Source organism: Saccoglossus kowalevskii, chromosome 6 (genome assembly GCF_978046115.1).
Source record: "Saccoglossus kowalevskii chromosome 6, keSacKowa6.1, whole genome shotgun sequence".
NCBI lineage: Eukaryota > Metazoa > Hemichordata > Enteropneusta > Harrimaniidae > Saccoglossus > Saccoglossus kowalevskii.
This window is the reverse complement of record NC_140646.1, coordinates 12,027,708-12,053,078: the sequence shown is the minus strand read 5'-3', so window position 1 is coordinate 12,053,078 and position 25,371 is coordinate 12,027,708. Positions and strand designations below refer to the sequence as shown.

Below are 25,371 nucleotides of genomic sequence, written 5' to 3'. Positions count from 1 at the left end.
GGTATACAGAGAATCATATCTATATACATATAACAATGTAAACTATATTTAAGCGTTCTAGTTTTTTTTGACAAGGCACTGTGTTTATGTTACGATGGGCATTTTGAATTAATTAATAGATAGTCTGGGTAAATTTGGCTTGTCACGTGAAAGTGATGTTAGTGGGGAATTGAATGTGTTGTATTCAGTGGAAATTGCTTTGTTGAATTACAGGGCGGTGGCTTTCGATTACGAGTTCCAGTTATGGACCCATGAATGACTGATGTACCAAATACATTGAGGTCGTGCCATTTGTAAATATCGCTGTATGACACAGTATACTAACCAGAATATACTATGTATGTATCAGTATGAATTTGTATAAATGCAATACAAATTTTAGACTAAATTGTTAAAAACTACATTCTTGTAAGTTCTGGGAAATTTATTTTAGTTCATTCTGATTTGATTTTTAAATAAATACAAGAATTGAATATTTGAAGTAGTTTGTTGTATCCACCTGCCTACCAATTTGGCAAAACACTTGTAGTGCTATATTTTCTCAAGTCTGAATTTACCAAACCCACTCTTATTTTTAAAGCATGGCAGAGTGTGCTGCCTGATTGATGGCAAGTACAATAATGAAACGTTTGTATTGTACTTATCTAGACCCTAAAAAGTACCATCTCATTGTGAGACAAAGGTGGTCAATATACTAGCAACTGACGACAATTTAACCTAAATGCAGCTATGTTATGTGGAGTCTCAAGCCATGGTGTCCTATTAATTTCAAGAATATGTGCAATGCAATGCCTGCTTATTGCTATGGAGAGGGGCACCCACAGAACTCAAATTAGACATTCTATCACTGCTAAAACAAGACAATAGTGCTGGAAATGAAATACACATACACCAAAATATCAAGTTAAACCTCTTGGTTTAATACATCTCAAAATAATTACAAGAAACGCACAGAAAAATACAATGAAAAAATTCACTAAAATATGGGGTTGCCTGGGGAAGTGTGCATTGTGCAAGTGCACTGAGGGTTCCAGGGTGTGGAAATGGATGACAGTCAATGGTTTCTGCAACACAACGATGAAGAAATACAGGAGTCTTGCTTGCAAAGGAACGCTGGAGGACACTTATTACAGAATAAGACTTCTCTCTGGCTAGCAATTTACGACTGGCATATGCCACTGGAAATTTTCCTTCCTCATATTATTGCAATAAAACTGCACCAAGCCTAACTTTTGGTGCAACGCTTCTCATAATAAAACTCTCAGTAAAATCAGGCAACCTTAAAATTGGTTGCTTACTCAATAAAACTTTCAAGTGATTAAATGTACGTTCCTGGCGATCTCCCCTGACTATTTTTTTTTCTTGGCTGACCTTTTCTGGTCAAATCACTGAGAGCAGCTGCTATGAAAAATGCTGAAAAATGACCTTACTTGCTTCACTGTTTCCGGCCGGGCTGCATACTATATGGCTTCTGTTTTATCTGGTAATATTTGCAAAATACCGTCACCTAACTGATGACCAGTACACTATACATTAGTAAAACCAAAGAAACATTGAAGGTTTTGTGGTTAATTCTGCCTTTCTTAAACGAGCCAACACGTCCTGTACTATTGAATAAATGAAAATGTCATCAATTAAATTCTCAACTTTACCATCAAGACCTACCAACAAAATTCGCATCGTACGGAAAAAGCGGCTGGTGCATTGATAAGCCCGAAATGCGTTCACATAAACTGAAATAAACCATCAGGTGTGAGAAAGGCTGTCTTTCTTTAGCCGCCTTTTTTAGATCAATTTTACCGACCCTCTTTTAATCGTGAAAATATGTCTTCGGGTGGTGGCATTGGTATTGCATCGAACACTGTGACGCCATTGAGTTTGCGAACATTGCAAAACCCAACAACCCCTTCTTTCTTATTTACCAAAAGAATGAGTGTGGCATAAGATGAATTTTGTGGTTCTTGTCGAAACAGTCTAAAGCCATGGTGTCCTTTGAGTTTCAGGAATATATGCTCTGTTCACCAATTACATACACACATACCATATACATTTACAATAATCGGACACAAAATATACTATTTGGGATATCATTTTAGAACTAATAGAGGTGGTTTCTACATGGCAGCATTACGGTGCGAGTTATTATTTACAGTGACATCGGTGTTACAGTCGTAAGCTTCCAGGTGACAGTGTGCAGTTATTTCTAAATGACAGTTGTAAGGCCCTGACTGTCCGTATTATTGGTAGCATTCAAAGTAATATTCACTATCACTGGAATAATGTCCATGTTTTCCTGATAAAGAATGCCTACAATTGATAATATAAACAAAATGTTATTAGCAGGTTACAAAGGTAAAAATCAATATTTTTAGCTTTTTCGCTAGCACGCTTAGACCGATTTTATTCAAATTTGGAATGAATATCATCCAACATCACCGACATACATCAGTTATTTTCAGATTTAATTTTATTTTAAAATGACTGACTAGTAGCATTTGTGATTTTTATTTTCATGTGTCTTGGTCCATTTATCTATATTAGTTTGATTTATTTTGTACAGAATAAGCACAAAACACAACATAATAATTTGTATATGCACACTTGCTTCAACTTGTTTCACAGGTGTACCTGGCCCTGTTGTCAGCACTACTAAACAAGGCTAACGCAATAGGAGTTGTATTTGACCATTTGCAAATGCCACAAATCAGACCCAGATGAACAGACTTCACAGATGGGGGCACGACAGTAGGGTGATGTTGTTAATCGTGATGCCCAATTGCTGAATTTATTTTTGACGCTCAACATGGATCACTCTTCGCGTGTTGACAGAGCCCGTGGCACTGAAAGAACCATCACTACATATTTGGACATGATTCAGTAGATGTACCAAATCTAGAATGTGCGAATTGACGATATATTTGACATAACAGAGCGCCCCATCGCCTGAGGATGGATTCTCTAAAAAAATCGACTATTGTAAGTACTAATATTCATTCATCAATATGTATTTCCGTCTTTCCTTACCTGCTATGCAAGCTGTCATAAAGTTGGCACAATTCCCGGCAATAAGTGCCCTGACAACGATGGCATTGATATCGTTCTTGCGTTCAGGACAAATGCTTATGAGCGTCCCCAATGCAATACCAATACCAGCCAGATGAGAATGCCCACACATAGCATATGTAGCGATGAGTTCAGAACGAGGCTATAAAGGCATAGTACATGTTATGTTAAATAATGGAGAAGATACAGGTAAACGTATGCATTTACAACTCGTGTTGATCCATTGTTATATCCTACTATGGGCTGGTCAGATGGCAGTCCTCCGCCGACCTGATTTCTAAGAAATAGTAGTTTATAAATAAATAAACGCTGCTCGGACTGATAAATATGATATATAGAAGAAAGTGTACACTTTCTTCTATGCTATCGATAAAGAGCCATTGCTCGAAACGTCTAGCTATTGTCAATAGTTATTTAGGACTACGATTACCAAATATTATCTTCTATATATCTGATTTCTGAGAAGGTGCATTGATAACCCAGGCGCATAAATTATTACCTATATGTGGTAAACATTTCATTGAAAAAGAGAGTTCTTCTTTTTTTTAAACATAGCATTAGCTTACATTAGATGAGGTAATTTCCAATTTAAAAATCACTAGTATGCGATAAAATGTTTTGTTATTTGTCTTACGTCTAGCTCGGTATCAACAGCGCTGTCAGAAACATGTGAATTTTCAAACGTATGAATGTAAATATCCCCCACCAAATGCTGTCCATTTTACAACAACTTACCGATATTGTCGGAGTCAACCCAAGATCACGGTTTGCTACTATGACAGAAAGTTTATCATATGACACCAATACACTGGTAAAGATCTTAATGCCGATGAGTTCAGCCACGATAGCACAGTCTTCCCAGTCAACTCCCATTACAAACGCTAGTGGTATGAACACCCATGAGCAAATTACCTAGAATACACATTTAAGTTAATTTAAGTTATGTACTACATACATACTACCATTGTTTTTTATGGAAAATCAGAAAAGTATTAATAAGAATTTCATCTTACAGTCAAATCGAAAATAATGAATTGCCTATAGAATCTCTTCAGTGGCAACTTTTACATTCAGTGACCTCTTTTATGAGTTCCTGCCTTTCAATCACTAAACAATTACTTGCACAATTTTGTTGCCAATGGTTCAATTGTTACTACATGGTGTGCAGTACATTTTGAAATATATTCAATTTGTAGTCACACAGATCAAAGGTTACACTGGTTCATTTGAATATTTATAAAATTGTGGGAGCATCATAATCATTTGTATTCCCACTCAAAGGTTTTGCATTTCTTCTGTCTGAAATGGACGTAATTTTATTCTTTCCAGTTTTCTAGTTGTAAATTTAGTTTACCATTATTACATCGCTGAACCTCACGTTCCCTTTACCTATACAAATCTGAGATTAACACAACTCACTATTATCGGCGGTGAAAATCTTTATCAGAGACTCTGCTTTATGAAACAAACCCTTAAGGGCACAGACAATAACCTAATGTTTATAGTTTGACGCGTTCTATTTTTTCTTGACTCAATGGTTGGCTTGTACCAGTAATAAATTCGACAATGAACTAGTACTAACCTCATAGCTCAGCTCTGGATAACCCACCATTCCACCTGCCCATGACAAAACAGCATTCAAAAATGCGAGTATGGCCAGAAACACAATGAAATTACAAGCAATGTTGACAAGAAGCGTGACTGCGGCCAATCCACCACTCGAAATAGCGTCGAGCACATTCTGGTGTTTTCTGTGATGTGAACAAATATAGTCTTGTCATAAGAGTTATGTATATATAATATGAAGAAAAGAACTTAATTTATTGATAATTGACAGTAAGTCGGCAAGTAAAGCATTCATGTACATGAGTGTTCAGTTCACTATTTTCATACTTTATATTTCTACAAAACTGTAAGGTATGTAAAGCAAAGCATGCAATACAGGTGTAGATAAGTCATTTGTATATAGCGCTCGTGTTTCATTTATTTGTAGCATTATTTATGGCAGAAAATTGTTACTCATAACTACAATCTCTTAATGAGACAGGTAATTCAAATCAAATGTTCATATGTGTGTCAAAAATATGATATCAAAACGGAGTCTGGAAAACATGCAGAATTTTATGTCAAATTTAATAATGTTTCTATGAAGCATCTTAAACGGAAAAAAGTTCGGAAAAAAAAATTCTCTAAAAAACCTTGGCTAACTAGAGGACTATTGAAGTCAATCATCACAAAACACAAATTATTTATTAAAATGAAAAATAACCCTAAAGATCTCCAAAATGCACACGAATATAAACAATATAGAAACGTCTTGACTAAGTTGCTAAAGTCGGCTAGAAAAGACTTATTACTCAAATAAATTTGTTGTTACCCGCGGGAACACAAATAAAACATGGCAGGTTATAAATGAGGTTCTAAATAAAACAAAAACAAAATCAGCCCCCCATGAATTAAATTCATCCAACGACAAACTCTTAACGAAAAGTTCTGATATCGGTGAAGAATTTAATAAATATTTCACAAATATTGGTCCGAGCCTTGCCGCTAGTGTAACGAACACGTGTGACTTTCGACAATATCTCACCGGGAGTCAAATAAACTCGTTATTTTTCCACCCAGTAAGTGAGTCCGAAGTTTTCAATCAAATCAAATCCCTTAATCCCAATAAATCAGCAGGACATGACAAAATACACCCTAAAACATTAATTCATTCAGCTAAAATTATTGCCCGACCCATTGCTCACATTATCAATTGTTCGTTAAGCCAAGGTGTTTTTCCTGATGACTTAAAAATTGCTAAGATAACACCCATTTACAAAAAAGGTACCCAGTACCCAGTAACTATCGCCCTATTTCAATCCTACAAATCCTTAGCAAAATATTTGAATCGATTGTGAATAAACAATTTATAAGTTTCCTTGAAAAAAATCACATACTTTCAAACACGCAATTTGGTTTTCGCAAAAAAAAATAACACTAAACTCGCCCTAGCTGACCTGGTCACCAACATCGCAGATAATATGGACACTGGCTGCATTACTTTCGGAATTTTTATTGACCTGAAAAAAGCATTTGATACAATTAATCACAAAATCTTATTCCACAAACTTGAACATTATGATATCAGAGGTCTTCCGTTACAATGGTTTGAAAACTACCTTTACAATCAGTCAATATTGATAACACACTATCTTCTTTCAAAGAAATAAAGTGTGGTGTTCCACAAGGATCGATTTTAGGCCCTATTTTATTTCTAGTTTATATCAATGATATTACAAATTCCAGCGATGTTTTCGATTTTTGTCTTTTTGCAGACGACATAACTCTGTTTAAATCTGTCAAGGACAACACAATCTATTTCTCGGACATTAAAGACGAATTCCAGAAAGTCTGTGAATGGTGTAATGCTAACCAACTAACTATTAACAGAAAACAAACTACATGATTATAAAGTCACCACAAAAAACAGTTACTACAGAGGGCAGTTTGATCATTAATGGGTCACCAATAGAGGGCGTTCGTTCCACAAAGTATTTAGGCGTGACAATTGACTGTAATTTAACGTGGAAACCTCATATAGATTTTCTAACTAAATTAATCTCCAGGAAAGTGGGTATTATCTCACAGATTCGACATTATGTTCCAAGATCAATTCTTCTTCTTCTGTATAATTCTTTAATATTTCCCCATATTTCTTACTGTTTAGAGATTTGGGGAAACACATACTCGTCTTTCCTTGAACCAATCTTGCGCCTCCAGAAAAAAGTCGTACGTCTCATCACATTCTCCGACATGCATGCTCACACTGCCCCCTTGTTTAAAAAACTTGGAATATTAGATGTTTACAAGTTATGTAAACTTCAAACATGTCTATTTGTTTTTGATGTAAAAAATTGTCGTTTTGCACATACAATAAATCATTATGCAACACGTTTAGCCATGGCTGATAGTTTTTATATCCCCAAAAGGAATCTAATTTTATGCCAAAAAACAATTAAATTTACTGCAACACGCCATTGGAATTCCCTTCCTAGCACAATCAAAAATGAAATGAACAGACACACATTTAAATTCAAATTAAAAAATGCTCTCCTAAGTCAGTGAAACGACGAAATGTCTACTATAATTTCATTTCATATGTTTTGTTTTGTTTTTTGTATATATATATATTTGTTTATTGTTACTATTCTAACTTTAGATGATTACGTTGTTCATTTTCTTTCATCTCTTTTGTTAATTTAAGATTTTGAATCTATTCAATTATTTAAATGTACAACTATGTACCTGTATATGACTTATTAATATTATTATTTATTGTTTATTTTGTTCATTCTTTATAAGGGTCATGGACTAGACTAGTTCCAGGGAACTATTTCCATGATCCTCACTATAAACAATTTATAAAAATATCTAAAAAAATACATATATCTAAAATTCAAATTATAGATTTATTTATTTAATTTTATTTACTCATCTGTTTATATATCACATTTATTTGAATATTATTATATGTATATATGTTTATAGTGAAATAAACTTCATTCATTCATTCATTCATTCATGTGACCAGATAATTCAGCGTAGGCCATGAATATTATACGATTGCTACTGTTGTAAAAATTATCCAGTCACTTACGGTATACTTGTTTGAATGGATATGTTGTCTGATGGTGATTTCTCTGTTTCTGGATAAAACAGCTTAGATATAGCTAAAGATGCAGGTGCTGACATAACTGAGGCAGTGATTAGGTATGAAGGACTGAGGCCAAATGCAATAGCAGCACCCATGACACTTCCAGAGATAGTCGCATACCCTCCAGTCGCCACAGCATGAATTTCAGATACCGACATTTTCTTTATGTACGGTGCTACCATGAGAGGTGCCTCTCCCTAAAAAAAATATTTTTAGTAATAATGACTTAGTATCCTGTATGCAACATATTTTAATGCAAATATTTTAATGCAACATATTAATTATTTGTCTATTAAAATTGTGGAAACAAACACGGGTTTTATTTTGAGTGAGGTTTAAAATATTCCATTGGCTATATTTAATTTCATTGGAATTTTTAGCAAAAATTTTACCTCTTACATTTCCTCAAAGCTACAACATCTTTACAATACATAAATACATGGACAATGGCTATAACATGGATATATAATTGAAATTTCTTGTATTTGGATACTAACTCCACTGAGAAAGATGTTCCCAGTCGCGTTTATAGATTCCGTCGCTGATGATCCCATTGTGAACTGTAGGAACCACGCCAGTTTACTGATAACCACCTGCATTATGCCCACGTGGTACAACAATGCAACCATGGAACTTAGGAACAGCATGATGGGTAGTATCTTGGACAAAAAAAAACAAAACAATGGACGTGACAACGCCATCTGTAGATTTCTACCGAATTCGTTTATTTGAATGATCTTCCTTTGAATTGTTTGTTAAAGCGTGGTTTGTTGTATCATTATTCGAGTTGCCGCTTGTTGAAAGTTTCTAGTGTTACATACAATCTTGATGACGTTAACTTCATCGACAAACTTTCAAATCAGAGAAAGTCAACCTAATACCGCTACTGACCTTGAAGGCAAATCTGTGGATATAATACTGCGGTCCAAATACGAACGTTGTCCCAGCGTCTGTGTAATCGAGGAATACACGAATTTCTTTTCCAAGGAAATTAAAAGCGTCAAATCCCCACTGAGTGCGTAAGATGATTATAGCCAGACAAAACTGGATCACCAGTCCCCATATCACTGGCCGCCACCAAATCTACAATTAAAGTGTATGATGTGTGGTTAATTTCGTAATTTGTTGAATGAAATAAACAAACAATAATATGCCTTATTTAGCATAAAGCATTGTTATGACGTCAATATTACGTATATCACAAGTGATCAGTTGCTACGTTAACGTTTGAGATTTCGGCACGTGCCGACATTGTTAATCATTCGTATTTGCAGAGGGTCACATCAGTTTCGTTCAAGTTAGTCGGGATCCAATCGGAAACAACTCGAATCGTGTCAAATTCGCGCCCTATTCGTTGATCTGTTATTTGACCCAATCATGAAAAGCATTACGCATGTGATGATAATATTAATTGCTATACTAGTACTTAAATTATATCCATTTGCTATTATGGTATAATTCATTACGTCAAATATATATTGTTATTCAATACGTCAAAGGAAGATTCGAAAAACAGTTATTTTTAACGTCGCTGTAGCATTATAAGAAAAACGAGTTGCAGCCTATACACATGCGTCACATACAACGTTGTGCATTTCATTTCTTTTCAACCATTAGTGTGGACTGTCGACAGTCCCCGAGCCTATTGTTTCCAGGAATTTCACGCGAGGGAATTTAGTCCCGAGAGATTGTCCCCGTCTACAGGCTTCTAGTTGATATGAATAGTTGATGCAGACGTCACGAAATAAATGATATTAACATAATGCATGCAAACTGATTCTTAATGACCTCTTAAATGCGTTGGTTGTTCACGTCAAGATTTGTTTGTGACATCAAAAACTGCTGTGGAAAGTGTCGTGACCGCGTATAGTACAGTAAAAACAAGCTTCGCATAATTCGTGGGCGATCCTAGTAGCCGGCGACCCCTGACCCTTTTCACGATTGGCCACGATAAAATGATAGACATCTGCGCGACTATTCATTTGCATATGAAAGTACCCGGATCTGGTAAGAAATCTTACCAGTGAATTGCAGCGACAGTCGTTCGTGCCTAACAGCACTTCATACTTCCTGCCCGGCGTTGGCAATTTATTCACGCCTATTACATTTATACAAAATATGTATTAATAATAACAGATTAATATTAGGTACGACCGACTGTCGACAGTCTACCGTTAGTGCAGCATCTGAACACATCTAGCTGCACTTCCCTAAATCGTCATGTCATACTAGTAGGAATCAGTATACGTTCTCTACAATTCACCACAGAGGCGTGATTCCGGTTCGTGTCAATTGTCCAGGCAGTACATTTCGGTACGTGCCGCGTTTCGGTCCCGAGCATCGATCGGGACGTGATCGAGTTTTTTTCAGCACGTGCCGAGATCTCAAATGTGAACGGTACTTGTATCAAGGCAACAGCAGTGTAGTTTTGTAGTCCTTTGTTATTTAGTTTATACTAAATATCAAAATTGTATCTCAGTGAAAATTACATAGGATGATTTGATAGTTTTTCGTTCACATATATATACCTTAGAGGGATGCTTGGAAAATATGAAACAGAATAAAATGATGGTAACTAGTCCGACTAGTGACAGCATATTTGTTGGATTCTTGGACGTGTCTACTGCAATCCAAATTATAAGTAGCACTAACACGACAATACCGCTCAACCTGCGAATGAGAACAAACTGATTTGTTACAAGTCATCGCTACTTTAGACGATCCGTCCCGGTGTTGTCACTTAGATAACACTAGGACAATGGTCTGGGGCAGGTCAGTGTGCACAATACACCAAAGACGACCGAGGAAAACCTTTCTTTCCGATTTCTGCTATAATACTGTACACATTAATGAAAAATTTGAAAAAGAAAAAGACTGGTCACTGCACCATCTTTTTAAACAGAATTGTTGTTTAGTCTTACATATGGTTTGTATTTGGGTTTTCCATTAATATTTTAAAAATAAAATGGAGTTGCTTTACCTTTATCGTACAAACAAATTGTTCAAGAATACAAACCTCTCAACCGACGCTAATTTGAGTCAACTGACACAGGACACACGTGACGCATTGCAGAAGCTACTCACCATCTCACTATGTTGTAATGTTGTATGATGAACCGTCTGATTGGCTTTATACATACACGGTACACGTTGTCACCGCAATGGTCTCTGATAAGAGCGTACATAACACAACATATCACGCAGCTTGTCAACACGACCAGTGACATGGCATTGTTTATATCATATTTCAGGGCAACCACGAAATAAACCACGAACATTGCGAGGAGGAGAACCTTTGTAGTTAACCACAGACAACGTCTGTATTTTGTGAACCACTTGTGTAGTGTGTCCTGGATCCTTTCTATTCCCTGGGGAAAAGGTGAGGGAAAAATTATTAAGGAATCTGCACGCCATAACTGTCCGTCAACCGATTCGATCAATGATTGATAACTTTGTGTATTTGTTACATTGTTTATGTAACTGTGTTTGATATTGTATTTTTGAAAAAAAAATATTTCTTGCTGTTAAATAAAAAAAAATCACAGAAGCATTTCTTCATCGCACGAATATAGATATGTTTGCGACCAATACATTTTGTATGGAATTCATACTGCTGTTTTTATAAAGATACAGAACTAAATAAAATAATTAAACAAATATTTTTATCTGTAGTAGCATTGTATGTCCGTGGATTTGATTTAAATGCGCACCCTAGTACAACAGTTTTCGGCTGGCCCATCGTCAAGCCTTTCTTCAAGCTCGAGTTCCATGTTCTCCATGACGTTCTCTATGTGTGCTCCAGTGTCGTTGATGCGTGTATCGGTTTTGTGTCCTTCTTCCATACTACGAATGTCTCCATCAGGTTGGTTGATATCCTAAATTCAAATACATATTCAACAATGTAGCGCAATAATCAAATCATATCACTACGTGTATGAGGGGACTGACAATACTAATATAATAATAACAGCAACGAAGCACCTATGTGGCATAAAATCGGCGTAGGAAGCAATGCCTTTTAAAACTATGGTCGTGATTAATTGTGTTTTCATTTCTAGTAAAATATAATTGATCTCTAAGAACATTATTTTATGGGCGTATGACCACACATCAAAACACTATCATGCTTTCATTACCGACAGTCATTCACAGCACAAAGCTAGGTGGCGCAAATGTTATCAGAATGTATCACGTTATCATTGTGATAATTGGTACATGCTCCAATAGTTAAATTATACATATACTAGTATAAGCCACTGTTTTGACCTCCAGCTTATCTTTTTTTCCTATTTGTTAAGATTTTGTGGTCAAGTTTAGGTCATTTTGGCAAAAACGTCCTTTTAATCTAAATAGTGACCAACGTAAATCGTTTGCAGTTTAGTTTTCAACTGGCTGCTTAGCACTTCCGCCAAAACTATAATGTTTCCTATATGTGAGTACAATGTAAGCGCTTCTGTATCCCATGTAAGCTCCTTCTGTATGCTGTACTTGAAATCTAGCAATCAAAGTATAATATTAATAAGTCATTGGGAATGTCACAGCACCCTCTGCAATGTCAACAATAATATGTCCCTTCTGATCAAGTGCATGTACCAGCTCTTCACTTGACTAATGACTCGGACTGCCTGACAATTTAACATTCATTGTAAATTATAGTGCATTGTGGGGTTAGATATGTTAGGTTGTTGGAGAAGACGCGCTTTATAAGTGGTATTGAATTGAATTGTGCCAACTATATCAAAAATCCACATACACATTCGTGAAAAATTATACTGCCTTTCTACCAAATCTGAATAAACCTATTGATCGTATATGAAAATGAACATAAATATGTTTTTTGATGAACAAAATGGCGCCAGTCGGCAAATTTAGTGAAAAACTGAAAGATAACTGATGTGCCTCAGTATCCAGCAATGCTAAGTTTGAACAGAATCGGCCAACACAGTCTGCAGAGTCTGCAGATAATGTTCGGCACATATAAAATGTTAGTTTTTAGGCTATTTTTGGGTCAAATATGGCCGGCAGTCGGCTTTTTGTATCTAAACAGAACAAATTTGAGGCATATGTATACCATCATGCATTAACCATGTACAAAAGGTTAACAAAAATATATCAACTTCTAATTCGGACAGATGGGCCAAATCCATAAGGCCCTGGAATGAATATTAGGGGTGCACGTAACCCAGACTTACTTGACCGATTTGTACATTCGCATTTCCCTCTATCTGAGGCAAAACACCATATCTTTCACTTGTCTTCTTCATCTCCATGTTAACAACTGAAACAGAAAACAAATGCAAATGAAAGTAACTGACATTGATGGAACAAATAGGCGAATATTTAATTAAGACTTCGAACAGGCTTGTGTCATTTTGCGTGTATCGCCCTCCCACCGAATCTAGTACACCATACCCCAAGTCTGAATGATTGGTCTCGATGGTCAGAGTTTGGTTGAATAAATGGTTTAAGTACACTGACAACATACACTTATTCAATATAATGATTCGTTCTATTCGTGGAAAGAAATTGAGAAGGTTTAAGTTTTGTTGAGAGCAATGTCCGAAACAACCAGTGTTGGACCAGGTCAATATAATTCCCATATTGACATATCCATATACTTGTACGTATACGTAACGTAATTATGGCCAGTAACACCATGGCCTTTCTCTCTTTACTGCAATAAATCACCAGTTGCAACACAGTCACTGGTTGGCTACTCACGTTGTACAATCCATTTAATTATATAGCCGACGATAATGTTATTGTCTGTCAAAGACAAAGTTACGATACCGTCCCCCAAAAGTTGACACAGACAAGAATATACAATGCCTTTTGCAGATTAACAGCTCTGTTCCTGACCAGGCTAATCAACGTTTCCCACGCTAATGAAAAATCCATTTGTCTTGTACTGACTTCCGTTCAGTCTTTGAGAATATGTAATTGCGATGTAGCGTAATTGACCATATATCGAAAATTGAAAGAATAATAATTATAATAGTGTCCGTCATTCAACGTGTTAATGCACAGGCCCTGGGGGTGTCCACACATAACTATTTTGTATTTCAAGAAAATAAACTGAAATAACGCATCAAATGCAAAACAAAAAGTAAATTTGAACTAACGATTATTATACTATGCAATGTATTGTTCATGGGGAAAATGTATTTATTCCCGATAGTTTGTTGTCATCACTTTGATAGGTAATTTATTAAATAGTCTTGCATATGATTGATTTTTTCATCATATTCTAGTGATACCAGAAACTGGTTCTATTTTCTTATTTTCGTCGAGGTGGGTAGGTTTTAACCACATATCATATAGGAACGCTGCATATGTTGGAAAGCTATATAGTTGGAAAGTTAAGTTGCCAACTTTGTTATGGCCCTGCATAATTTGGAAAACCATTTAGTTGGAAATTTGGTTGCAAAATTGTGGGTCCTTCATAAGCTAACTATGGGGTTAGTTGGTTGAAAAGTTGACGCGCAATGAGTGTTTGTTTCACATACTAGTCTTTCACACATCAATATGTCCGACATGAGGTCACGCTACCACTTTGCAAACAAGCGATTCTTGCGTTTTTATCTGCCGATTTTTACCGAAATATAGCCAGACTATGTACAAGCATAACATATTTATTGTCAGAAAATGATATAGTTTGCTGGGTATTTTTGTAGCCATATAATCACAACCAGAAGATGAAAACAATTATGCAAATAATGTTCTCGAGACCTTAAATCAGTTCATTAAAAGTGACTCCTCTCATTTATAATAATACAATGTCAAGATAAGCAATCGTGTTTACTCACGTTACATCAAGACTCTCGTGTTTATATAGGTAAACTAATTACATAACGATATACAGGTTTTAAAAGGTTTGGTAGCGCAATTAAACAAATAACTAATGCTTCATGCTTTGTTTTACCATTCACAACTTTCTTCACAATGTAGCAGGTTTTATAATTTTAATTTACACAATAGCTGAATTCACCGGGATCATTCTTTTAAAAAATGACAAATATATCAAAGTACGTTACTTAAAAGGAAATATTTGCAGGTCCATGAATGGGCCTGGGACCATCACGTGACCCCATCAAGTAACGAAACTGTGGTGAAACCGCATATACTGTATTGTTCTATCTTCCATGGTTGAAAGTTGTTGAAAATGAAATGAACTGAACAGAAATACAACATCAGTAAACATGATGATTTGGATCTTGAATCGCCCGCCAGTTGACAAATATGGGCATGTGATTTCTTAATTATTTAAGTGACTTTTGGTACTTACATACTGTCTTACATGATTGGATGCAAATTTATAGTTGGCTCAGGAATCGTATAGCAAATGTCAATCATTAGTATGTCACTAAGCCTATATTATTATTGTTATGTACTGATCATGATCTATAAACTAAATGTACAAACAATACATCATACTAACCCGGAAGGTTTTATGTTTTGCAATGCATTGCGTTTTTGTCACGGGCAGCCTGCCAAACTTAAGTTGGTGTAAAAACTACTAAACCCATATGCTTTCCCAAACGCAGTACATTTCGCAGTGTGTAAGTTACCTCATACCATATGCTGTTCTTGAACGAGCTATTGTATAATATATACTATATGATTTTTTTTTCATTTTCTGTAATCGCCATCTGCAAAATCATACAATAAAATGTCAGCATTGATATATCCTAATATTTAAATGTTGGTGTTTAAAAAACAAAACAAAGTGGTGAAATATTCCCATTTCATTATTTGCTCTCACCCTTTATGATATGTGGTTTTTATATGTATATAAATAAACAAAGTCATTTATTTATATACTAATACCGTCATTATTGGGATATACTTATTTATAAATCTGAGCATTCGTGATTCGCGAATCGTAGACCTTGATCCTACAAAATGAATGATACCACACAGAAAAATGTACATGGGACATTGCTCGAAATAACCGAGAAATTGTATAAAATTGTATGAAATAGACAATACAGGTGAATCTGGATCTAAATAATGTTTCGTTGTTTTGACCTAATTGGCTGTAACATTGGTTTGTGTCCTCACTAAATATTCCCAATCTCAATATATTCAGAAAATTTGGCTATTCAAAATAACAAATCACGGAAAATACTTCCAAGTTGACATATATTTCGTGATGTACGCTATCACATGAAAGTATATATTTAGTTTTTATGATTCACACAATATATCATATTTGCTCTTTATCGTGTGTATTAGTAGTTGTATTCTTGCAATTCAATGGTACATCATATGCTTTTACAGTGTTTTGCATTGAATGATGCATCATTTTGACATGTGTGTGTTCAACATTGTTTTTTTATGGCGACTATGCACTTTTTCATTGATGAAAAACAAAGTATCATCACCTGCACAATCTGAAAAATGTCTTTAATAATCAAAACTGTTTTGAAAATCTGAAAATTTCTCATGAACTTTTGTCTTCCTGATGCCATAACGTCACCAAATCGCTAGAATTCCTCGCAGTGAAAAATAATCAGTTTACAGTATATTAACCAAGTTAATCAGACACGAGACAATGTTCAATTCGTATGTTATCTTCCTTGGTTATTAATTATCCACGCATCAACTAAGTCAAAGTTTGTGAAGGACAAGGTGGACACAGCTTAGTCATGTGCATACTACTAAACTGAATATCTATTATTATTCCTCCATTCATACATATATACTGCATGTAAACATCATAATATTCGTTGTCAGAAACGTTTGCTCTTTTTGGGGGAAAAAATTGTAAAAATCACTGTGACTTCCTGGGGCTCATGCGTCTCAATGAAATATTCAATGCTTTAAAAGTCACTACATCCTCTTGTCTCAAAGAGCTCAGTTAATTATTCACTGTTAACATTCATTTTGATATTTTCACTAACTGTAACAATTTGAAAAAACTTTGTCTCTTGCAAAGTTAAAAAGGTTTAGAGTAATTTAATCAACATGAGGAAATTATTGAATTTACTGGAATAGTTTAAGGTAGAGGAGATTCAGTTTACCTGACAGATATTTAATTAGTTAATTAGGAAACGAAGATGAACTCCCTTGTCCACAAAACTATATATTTTCGAAAAGTTTATTGTATGAATTTTATGGACACTGTAGCTTGAAATATGAACAAAAATGTGCTTTTTTGGTCAAAGGTGATTACAAAAAATACCTTCTAAAACATGCTCCTGTTTCTTGTCAAAATTGGTTTACTGGTACATCTGTTTACTATGAAGAAAGTGTCGTATTGAAAACTGTCTACCAGTTGTCAATTTTGCAGGGCAGAACCTCACATTTCACTACTTCAAGTTTATGCATAAATTAACACTCAGGCTTGTTGTCTGTACGATTGTTGTAACACTGTTCAACCAAAAACAATGCTCCGACGGCGTTTTGAAGATAAATTTCAAAACAAAAGGTCAAAGCGTCTAGGAGGTATTTTTTAAAGTTCTGGGATGTGCACTAAAAAGAAGCTGAGATAATTGCTAATTTGCATAACAATTCACTCAGTGTGAAGTTTGCTAATGCTCATAATTAAAATAGATGTAACAGTTCCAAATTTAAATGTATTATCATTTTGTCAAATATAGTGCATCATATAGAGATCCGGTCATTTTTTTTCACCATCTTTCTTTTTTATTATTAATGTACAGCCTTGCTAAATCTAGCTAAGCATTCAAAAGGGAGAATGTTTGCACCTGTTATCTATATTTAAAATCGTCTTTTGAGTATGTTCCACTATTCATAATTCTACAAAATTGTAACAGTCTATAGCCAAGATTCACTCCCAAGTTCCTACGAACCTGCATCTCTACCTTAAGGGATGAGTTCTTTGTGAAGAAAATTGATTGATTGATTGATTGATTGATTGACTGAGATATAAGTATCTGGGTATCCAAACTCTTATCATGCGTTGATAAATTGACTTTCAGTTTACCCTATTTGTTGTTAAGAGATTCTACTCTACTACAAACAACACATATGGAGAATCCTAATATGGCACGTCATATACATGCAGTCATGCATCTAAGTAAAAACATCATTTGTCAGTAGTGATGTTGTGTGGTGCACAATAAACCTCTAATGCGATGCTGATATAAATAAATTAATTCTTTATGTGCTGTTCCACAAAAACCTTAATATTTGGATCAACCTTTCAGTATTTTGCCATGTTATGCGTAATCTAAGCATGTTTGTGTTTTCTTTGTAGGTTTTCAAAACGCGTGTGTTAAATACACTAATGGTAATGACATTTTAGTCCCAGATGGGATGGACGAGAAATGTTCATGGAAGAACTTGGATTAGACAGTGACTATGCAATTTAAATGACCTCCTATCTGAAGGTGGGCCACTATTATAGTCTGGTTTATATTCCGAGATCTACCTGAACCTCTGAAAACGATTTTAATATGGTTTTGCCGAGGGTGTACATGTAGGATAGTGATCTATAAATAGAACTCGTTTATATGTTTAATTATTTTAACAGTAATTTCATTCTACAAACCTTGCCCAGACTTAACACCAAGACCCCTATACTTCATAGACCCCTAACCCTCACTCAACCCCTTCTACCTCAGAACTATCGTAATTATTGTAATTGTTTCCAGTGCAATTGAAAAAAGCGTTCTTATAGCGTGTATGTATGTTAGCCATGTAAATAAAATACCAGCCATGTTAGCCATGTACCATAAAATAAAATACACATAAATTATCTTAGTAGCATGACACATTTCTCGTGCCTGGAAAGCCGGAGGTAATATCTTGAGATTTTAAAATTGCTTGACACGTTGGCAAAATAAGGACAACGAATTACATCAGAAATGCGATGGTATGCATTGAGATTATGGATCCAATAAATTATTGACCGGCATTGTGTGGGTGCCGTATGTAATCAGCTAGAGCGGCCCTGAACAATGTGAACAACCACATTATATATTCACCAGACAGGTTATATTGTTATTAATACCAGTTGCTCCCACGGTAAGCTTAACATTTCTATCTCTTTACATGTACGTACATTTACTACCAGCATATCTGAACATGTATAAGTATCTAAAATACACCCGGACAATGTGTTGACTAAGTGTTGTAAATATTCGTAATTGCTGTTTAGATCAGGGGAGGTACGAAGCCAAGTACAATACAAACGTTTCATTTTTAAAGGTGTTTCTTTCGTTTTATTTTATTTTATCGGTCATAAGTCAGGCAACAGGCGACTACTATGCTTTAAAAATAAGAATTTACTAAAAAACAAAAGTGGGTTGGGCAAATTAAGAGTACAGAAAATGTATCGCTAATATGAGTTTGGTAAATTGGTAAGCAGGGCTGATACACCCTGGCACATTTTATCCTATTCATGATAAATCAAACAATAGCTAACAAAAGAAAGTTTTCCACTTATTGGTAGAGGGAACTATACATCCATTACCCGAATCCAAAATTAAATGTGTGCCAGTCAGTTTCGATCAACAAAACTACTTGTATTTTAAAATAATATAAGGAATAGTTTTCCCTTACAGGCGATCACAATCAACTAGAACAAATAAGAATGTAGTTTTCAAGAATTGCATCCAAAATTTCATATATGCAAATACAAACATGAACTAATTAATACCATGTATATATTTTGGTTAGCATACTGTGTTATATGGCGATATCTACTAATGGCATAAACAATGACCCACACTACGACCTACATGTATTTGGTACAGCAGTCATTCATGGGTCAATAACTGGAGCTAATAACTGAACGCCACTGACCTGTAATTCAACAAAGCAATTCCCACTGAATACAACAAATTCAATTCCCAACTAAAATCACTTTCACATGACAAGCCCACCATACTATCAACTCAAATGATATTTTAATTCAAAATGGCCACCCCAACACAGCGCCTTGTCAAAAAAAATAGAACGCTTTAATATAGTTTACATGAAGTCAAGCCCCTCCCTCTAATACCTGCTGCATTTTATATAAACTATATTATGAATTATAATAACTGCTCTAATTCTCCATTACATTAGGGAATATTTGCAATACAATATAATTATACTGAAATGAAAAATATATTAAAAAATATATATAGGTGCGTTCATCATCCAAATGAAATTAATTCAACAGTTTGATCCAGGAGGCCCAGGTAAAGGTTTTTCCGGTGACCCGTGAGAAAGACATCTATTTCGGTATAGTACTCGTATAGTACAATGCGACATATTTTACCCATACTACAACGCTTGAACTTACCTTGATTGGCGTAACAATCCGATGACACTATGAAGATAAACAAATGTTTAGCTTCCTGCTGTAGTATATATCATGACACAATGGAACAGGTACACGTGAAATGACAGGTGTCCGTGGTGAAACCAAAGATTTTCGCAAATTTGAAAGTTATGTTTTTCAAGTATAAAGTCTTACGTAAAAATACAACATACCTTTTTTTTCGAATATTGTTAATACTCAGCAACAGCTCACCAAAATTCTTAAAGTAAAACACGTCGTTACTTAGTTGTAAGTTGGTGTTGATAAAACTAAAGGCTAATTATCATTAACTCAGACCGCGAATGAAAATTGACGAGTAGGCCAACCACGACGTTATCGATGTGCAGGCCGCGGAAAATGTTTCAGTTGTGATCCCTGAACCAAAATGTTTTCTAAATATAGACTCCTTTAATAAGTCGAGCGTCCTCAAACACTTCCTGTTTCAGAGTGACTATAGAAACTCTGCTGTCTACATAGACAGGCACATCAGCCGTCCATATTGTTTTAAATGTAAGATTTTGATTTTGACCCAGTGATATGCTGACACATGAAGCCTGCACTGTGTTAATGAAGATTTCTGATTAGTTTTTTGTGTTTTAGGGGGAAAATGAAAAAAACATTGTTGACCACTTTCTGCTATAAAGTCAAGAAAACGTAGTACAGACTTCATTTTTCTGCATAGCACTTGATCAAAATTGAAATAAATATTAATGAAAGGCTAATCTTAAATTTTGAATATTTTTTAAGGTGTCTTCAATACACTCAGCACACAGGAGTTCTTTCAAAATTGTCTTTGATAATATTTGCCCTCATCTTTTATGACATGTGTTTTTTTAGGTATAAAAGAATATACAATCATTTATTTATATATAATACTTCCGTTATAATTGGGATATACTTATTCATATATCTGAGCTTTCGTGATTCGCTGGAATTAATTTTCTGTGTTTTGTATGAAATTTATTTTTCACTGAATTTTGATTACCTTGATCGTAGAAAATGAATGATACCATCAAAAGAACAACTGTACATAGAATTCGTGCATTGCTCTAAATAACAACACGAACGTATGAAATAGATAACTTTCAGGTGAATTTGGATCTGAAGAGTGCTTTGTTGTTTTTGGATCTAGTAGTATGTGACATTGGAGATTGGTTTGTGTCGTTACTAAATATTTCCAATAGTGTTTTTGCTTGTACCAGTAGAATTCTGAAAATGTGGCTATTCAAAATTGCAAACCACAGAAAATGCCCGGATGTATCTGATTTAATATATATAATTTCAGATAATACTTCTTTGAATGTGGTATTAAGTTAAATATTTTGCTATGTTCATGTGCTGGGACTTAAAGTACAGAATGTGAGGTCAGTTGGTGAACACTTTGAAACATCTGGCTATATAACTGTCATTATGATTTAGTTGCGAACTAACTATATAAATAGGTGATGCAATTTTTTAGCAAATTTACATAATACTTTACATCATTCTCATAACTATGACTAAACAAATTAGCATTTTGGGCATTGTATATCGTCACTGCCCAGCGATAGTAATATTCATGTGACCTGATATATTACCATGCTTTCATATCGAGCCAATGATGTTTCTATTAATATTTTGACCTTTACAATTGTATTAATGAAGTTCGTAGCTTTTACAATTAGAGCTTCTGTTTACATTGGCTTGGGGCATATACAAATTAACTGAATATTATGCATAAATAAGTACCAAAACATCAGAACATGAGGTATGTTTGTTATGTAGTACAATATAGGTAAACTAATAACAATTCTCTAAAGAAAATTAGTAAAACTACAAAACAACATTACATTGTCATCTAAAATATACCAGATACATCGATATCGAAGACTACGGTGTTAGACATACTAGGTCTATGTAGTGGTTAGAAGTCAGCGCCCTGCATAATTGTGTTAATTTCCTACACGTACCTCATCAACAAGGGATGAAGTAGTGGGATTAATCATATATACAATAACATACAGTAAATTGTGAATTGAATTGTTTGTCTAAATTATATTTCTCAGAGTGGTAATTAGCTCTGTTAATAACTATTGACATTAATGTCATTCAAAGGCAGTAACGTGTATATAACTTCTATAACTTCTTCTTGCTTGCAGTACAGAGTCATCAATAGTTATAAAAGGTATTTATTCGGCAAACACAAATGGGCCATTTGTTTCTTAAAAGTGATGTAACTGGTCAGCTGGATATTTGGCATGTAGCATATAAGGCAATATATATATATATATATATATATATATATATATATATATATATATATATATATATATATATATATATATATATATAGGAAGGTAGTCGATTATTCCAGGTGAGAGTGCTCGATACTAAACGATGAGTTTGTAGAGCAGATTTACATACGTGGACAGAGAAATTAAGACACGACTACATGAGTAAAGTTCACTCTACAGTACTGTTTCGTAAGGTACATGGAGAATATCAAAACTAAAAGATGAAAGAATGTTTGGGAAGAATACAGTGAATCAGAAACATTCTGGTCGGAGTTGGTTGGCTTCCGTCCCTGTCTTCGTAAAAATCCATTATGACGGCCTGTCAGAGGTCACGAGCTTGAGCGTGGATCTCTGCGAGTTTGGCTCCATATGATCTGTAAAAGTTAGTAATTTACCGCAACTTACAAGTTACAAGTCTGTAAATCGCTTCATGAAAATAAGTCGAGTCAGCTAAAAAAAATTATATGTATAACGAAACATTTGTCAAATAAGAAACCAACAAAACAGGCGTCAAGCAGTCAAGTTGTTTTGTTAGCCAAGGTACACTTGACAAAAAAGCGTATGGAAGCCAGGCCACGACACACGGGAAAGAAGACTTCAGACAACTTCTAAGAACGACCATAGACGGCCTAGAAGAATGAATAGATCAAGTGACTACAGAACGGAGTGAAGCTCAAATATGACTATAAAAAGTTGAAGGAAAATGTGCAAACTCAGTGGTAGATTCAACACGTGACTCGGATGAAATGGGTAACAGCCACGAGGGTGCGCTGCAACGCATCGTCGATTGGAAAACACAATCGGTCGCCTGGAATCTCGATTGAATGAAGTTTGCGAGGAAACCCCATGCCTTCTGAGAATCGATGATGTCAAACAAAAAGAAAGGTAAAAATTGTGTGCAGCTATATGGTAATCACGGGTTGGTATTACACATTGTGCTGAAATCTGAGATTACATCGTGATTATTAATATTATGGCGTTGATTGTAGATTCTTTAGTAGATTATGACTGTTTTTAAAAGTGTTAGAGCTGTTTTGTCCACTTAGTGTATATCAAATGATGATGCGCGTGGGAATAAAGGTGTTTTTTTAGGTTTGAGAGAGAGTGTCTTACTGTTGTTTTTTCCAGCTCACTAGTGTGGGTGGAGTTTTGGGGTTGTGTTTTTGCCGGGATTGATGTTTTTTTTTACTTATGTTGAAAAGAAAGTTTACCAACATTTAGTCTGAATGATAAGGGAATTAACTAAACAGCTAATATATAAGTAATTAAACATAATAGGCCTTGGTATGTACAAGAAGTAGAAAAAGATATTTAAAGCGGGGAGTCATCACCTACGCCTGCGTCAGGTGGCCATAGCGTGTCATTGATTACAAACAAGCGTCTATCCATGAGCCTTTGCGTAATTGGCGTGTGTTGTTATCGTCGCTTGGGACTCAATTCCCGCGCGTGTGCAGGTGACGACACTCCCGCTTTAAATGGATAAATAAAACAAAAGCAAACATGATTAGTCTACGGAAACCCATCATAACCACCAAAGGGATCTAGGAGAAACGCCCCGGGAATGCCCCACACACATTATTATTTGTTACTTTTGGTAATAATTTTGAATATTAATAACTATTAGGAATTGTTGGCAAACACTCGTTTACAAGATTAAGAAATAAAGTGTTTCTATGGTAAATTATACACATCTAAATATCAAAATAAAAATACCAAACAGGGCAAAGGGGACATTTTATAATAAACCCAAATATTCTGAAACTAACTACAGATGAGTTAGGAGAAGAAAAGAAGTTTTGAGAAAACTACCTAATACAAAACGCCCGGAAATGATGGTATCACAGTAGAATTCTTTATAAAGTTTTGGTCAGTCTTCGGACCTGCTCTTGTATTGTCAATGAATAATGGGTACTAAAGGGCAGAATTATCAGCCCCACAGAAGCAACTCCACTGGAAAAAGGGAAACGATCACAAATTTATAGACGATTGCAGGCTAGTTTCACTACTTAATAATGATTACAACATTGGTACAAAATGTTAACATTACGATTAGTGGAAGTAGTTTCTAAAATAATACATATAACACAATCAGCATTTTTCAAACACATATATATATATATATATATATATAGGGGATATAATTCGATTAACAAAAAACATACGTAAACTGAAGCAATGAACCTACCTGTTATTGAGTGGGATTTTGTTGTCAAAAACCATGAAATCTTTTATTTTTGGGATAGCTTTATCAAGTGGATTATAGTGTGTATAAAATGCATACAGCTATGTTTTGAAAAACATTAAGACAGTAAGAGGAATAACAATAGATGCAGTATTCACAGATGATGTCACTTTTTTCCTCCAAGATGTAACGTCAGCAAAATTTCCTCAAATTTCCCAAGTGTTTTGTATATTTGGAGCAATTATATGGGGATGGTCACACAATTATATGGGGATGGTCACACAATTATATGGGGATGGTCACACAATTATATGGGGATGGTCACACAGTTTACTGGAACGTGGTACATGGTAGGGGGCTCCGCAGTCTTATATTTTAAACTGGTTCTGACTAACAATGAGTGTTATACCTGAGACTAAGAACGAGGTGGATCTAGGTGACGGTACAGAATCTTTCTTACTTTTAATAAGGAAGCAGTCAGACTGGCGGTTTGTACGACTTAACTCTTAAATCAAAAGTAATTGAAAACCAGTTTAGAAACCCTCGATCTACATATCTACACACCTATTAGAATTGCAACGATGCCCCACAGGGTACCGGTCAGTATACTATAAATCTTTTCTCTGCCTATTTTATTTACAGCTAACTAATTGTCATGCATGTACTATGTATTGCTCGTTTAATGATAGGTGGTGATACATATAAATTTTTATAACTAGGAAATGGTGTTCTATTAATTTCAAGAACATGTGCTCTGTTCTGTGTAATCTCAAGCCATGGTGTCCTGTTAGTGTCAACAATATGTGCTCTGTTCTATGGAGTCTCAAGCTATGATGTCCTATTCATTTCAAGAATATGTGCATGTAAGGCCAGTTTATTG

General features: G+C 35.0%; 1 protein-coding gene and 1 long non-coding RNA gene across 2 annotated transcripts; both read right to left on the bottom strand.

Moving 5' to 3' along the window:
* Nucleotides 1–2,203: 2,203 nt before the first annotated feature.
* Nucleotides 2,204–11,604, bottom strand: LOC144348124 (solute carrier family 28 member 3-like). The gene is made up of 10 exons (XM_078007618.1): nucleotides 11,473–11,604; nucleotides 10,847–11,130; nucleotides 10,291–10,432; nucleotides 8,654–8,845; nucleotides 8,260–8,421; nucleotides 7,706–7,959; nucleotides 4,646–4,814; nucleotides 3,799–3,975; nucleotides 3,025–3,205; nucleotides 2,204–2,307 (listed from the first exon to the last, which is right to left on the bottom strand). Exons 1-10 carry the CDS (start codon nucleotides 11,602–11,604, stop codon nucleotides 2,204–2,206), a joined length of 1,797 nt encoding a protein of 598 aa, XP_077863744.1.
* A 1,384-nt stretch (nucleotides 11,605–12,988) lies between these two features.
* LOC144348128 (uncharacterized) lies at nucleotides 12,989–20,389 on the bottom strand. Its single transcript, XR_013419784.2, has 2 exons — nucleotides 20,210–20,389; nucleotides 12,989–13,040 (listed from the first exon to the last, which is right to left on the bottom strand). It is a non-coding gene; the product is annotated as an uncharacterized LOC144348128 (long non-coding RNA).
* Between the last annotated feature and the right edge of the window lie 4,982 nt (nucleotides 20,390–25,371).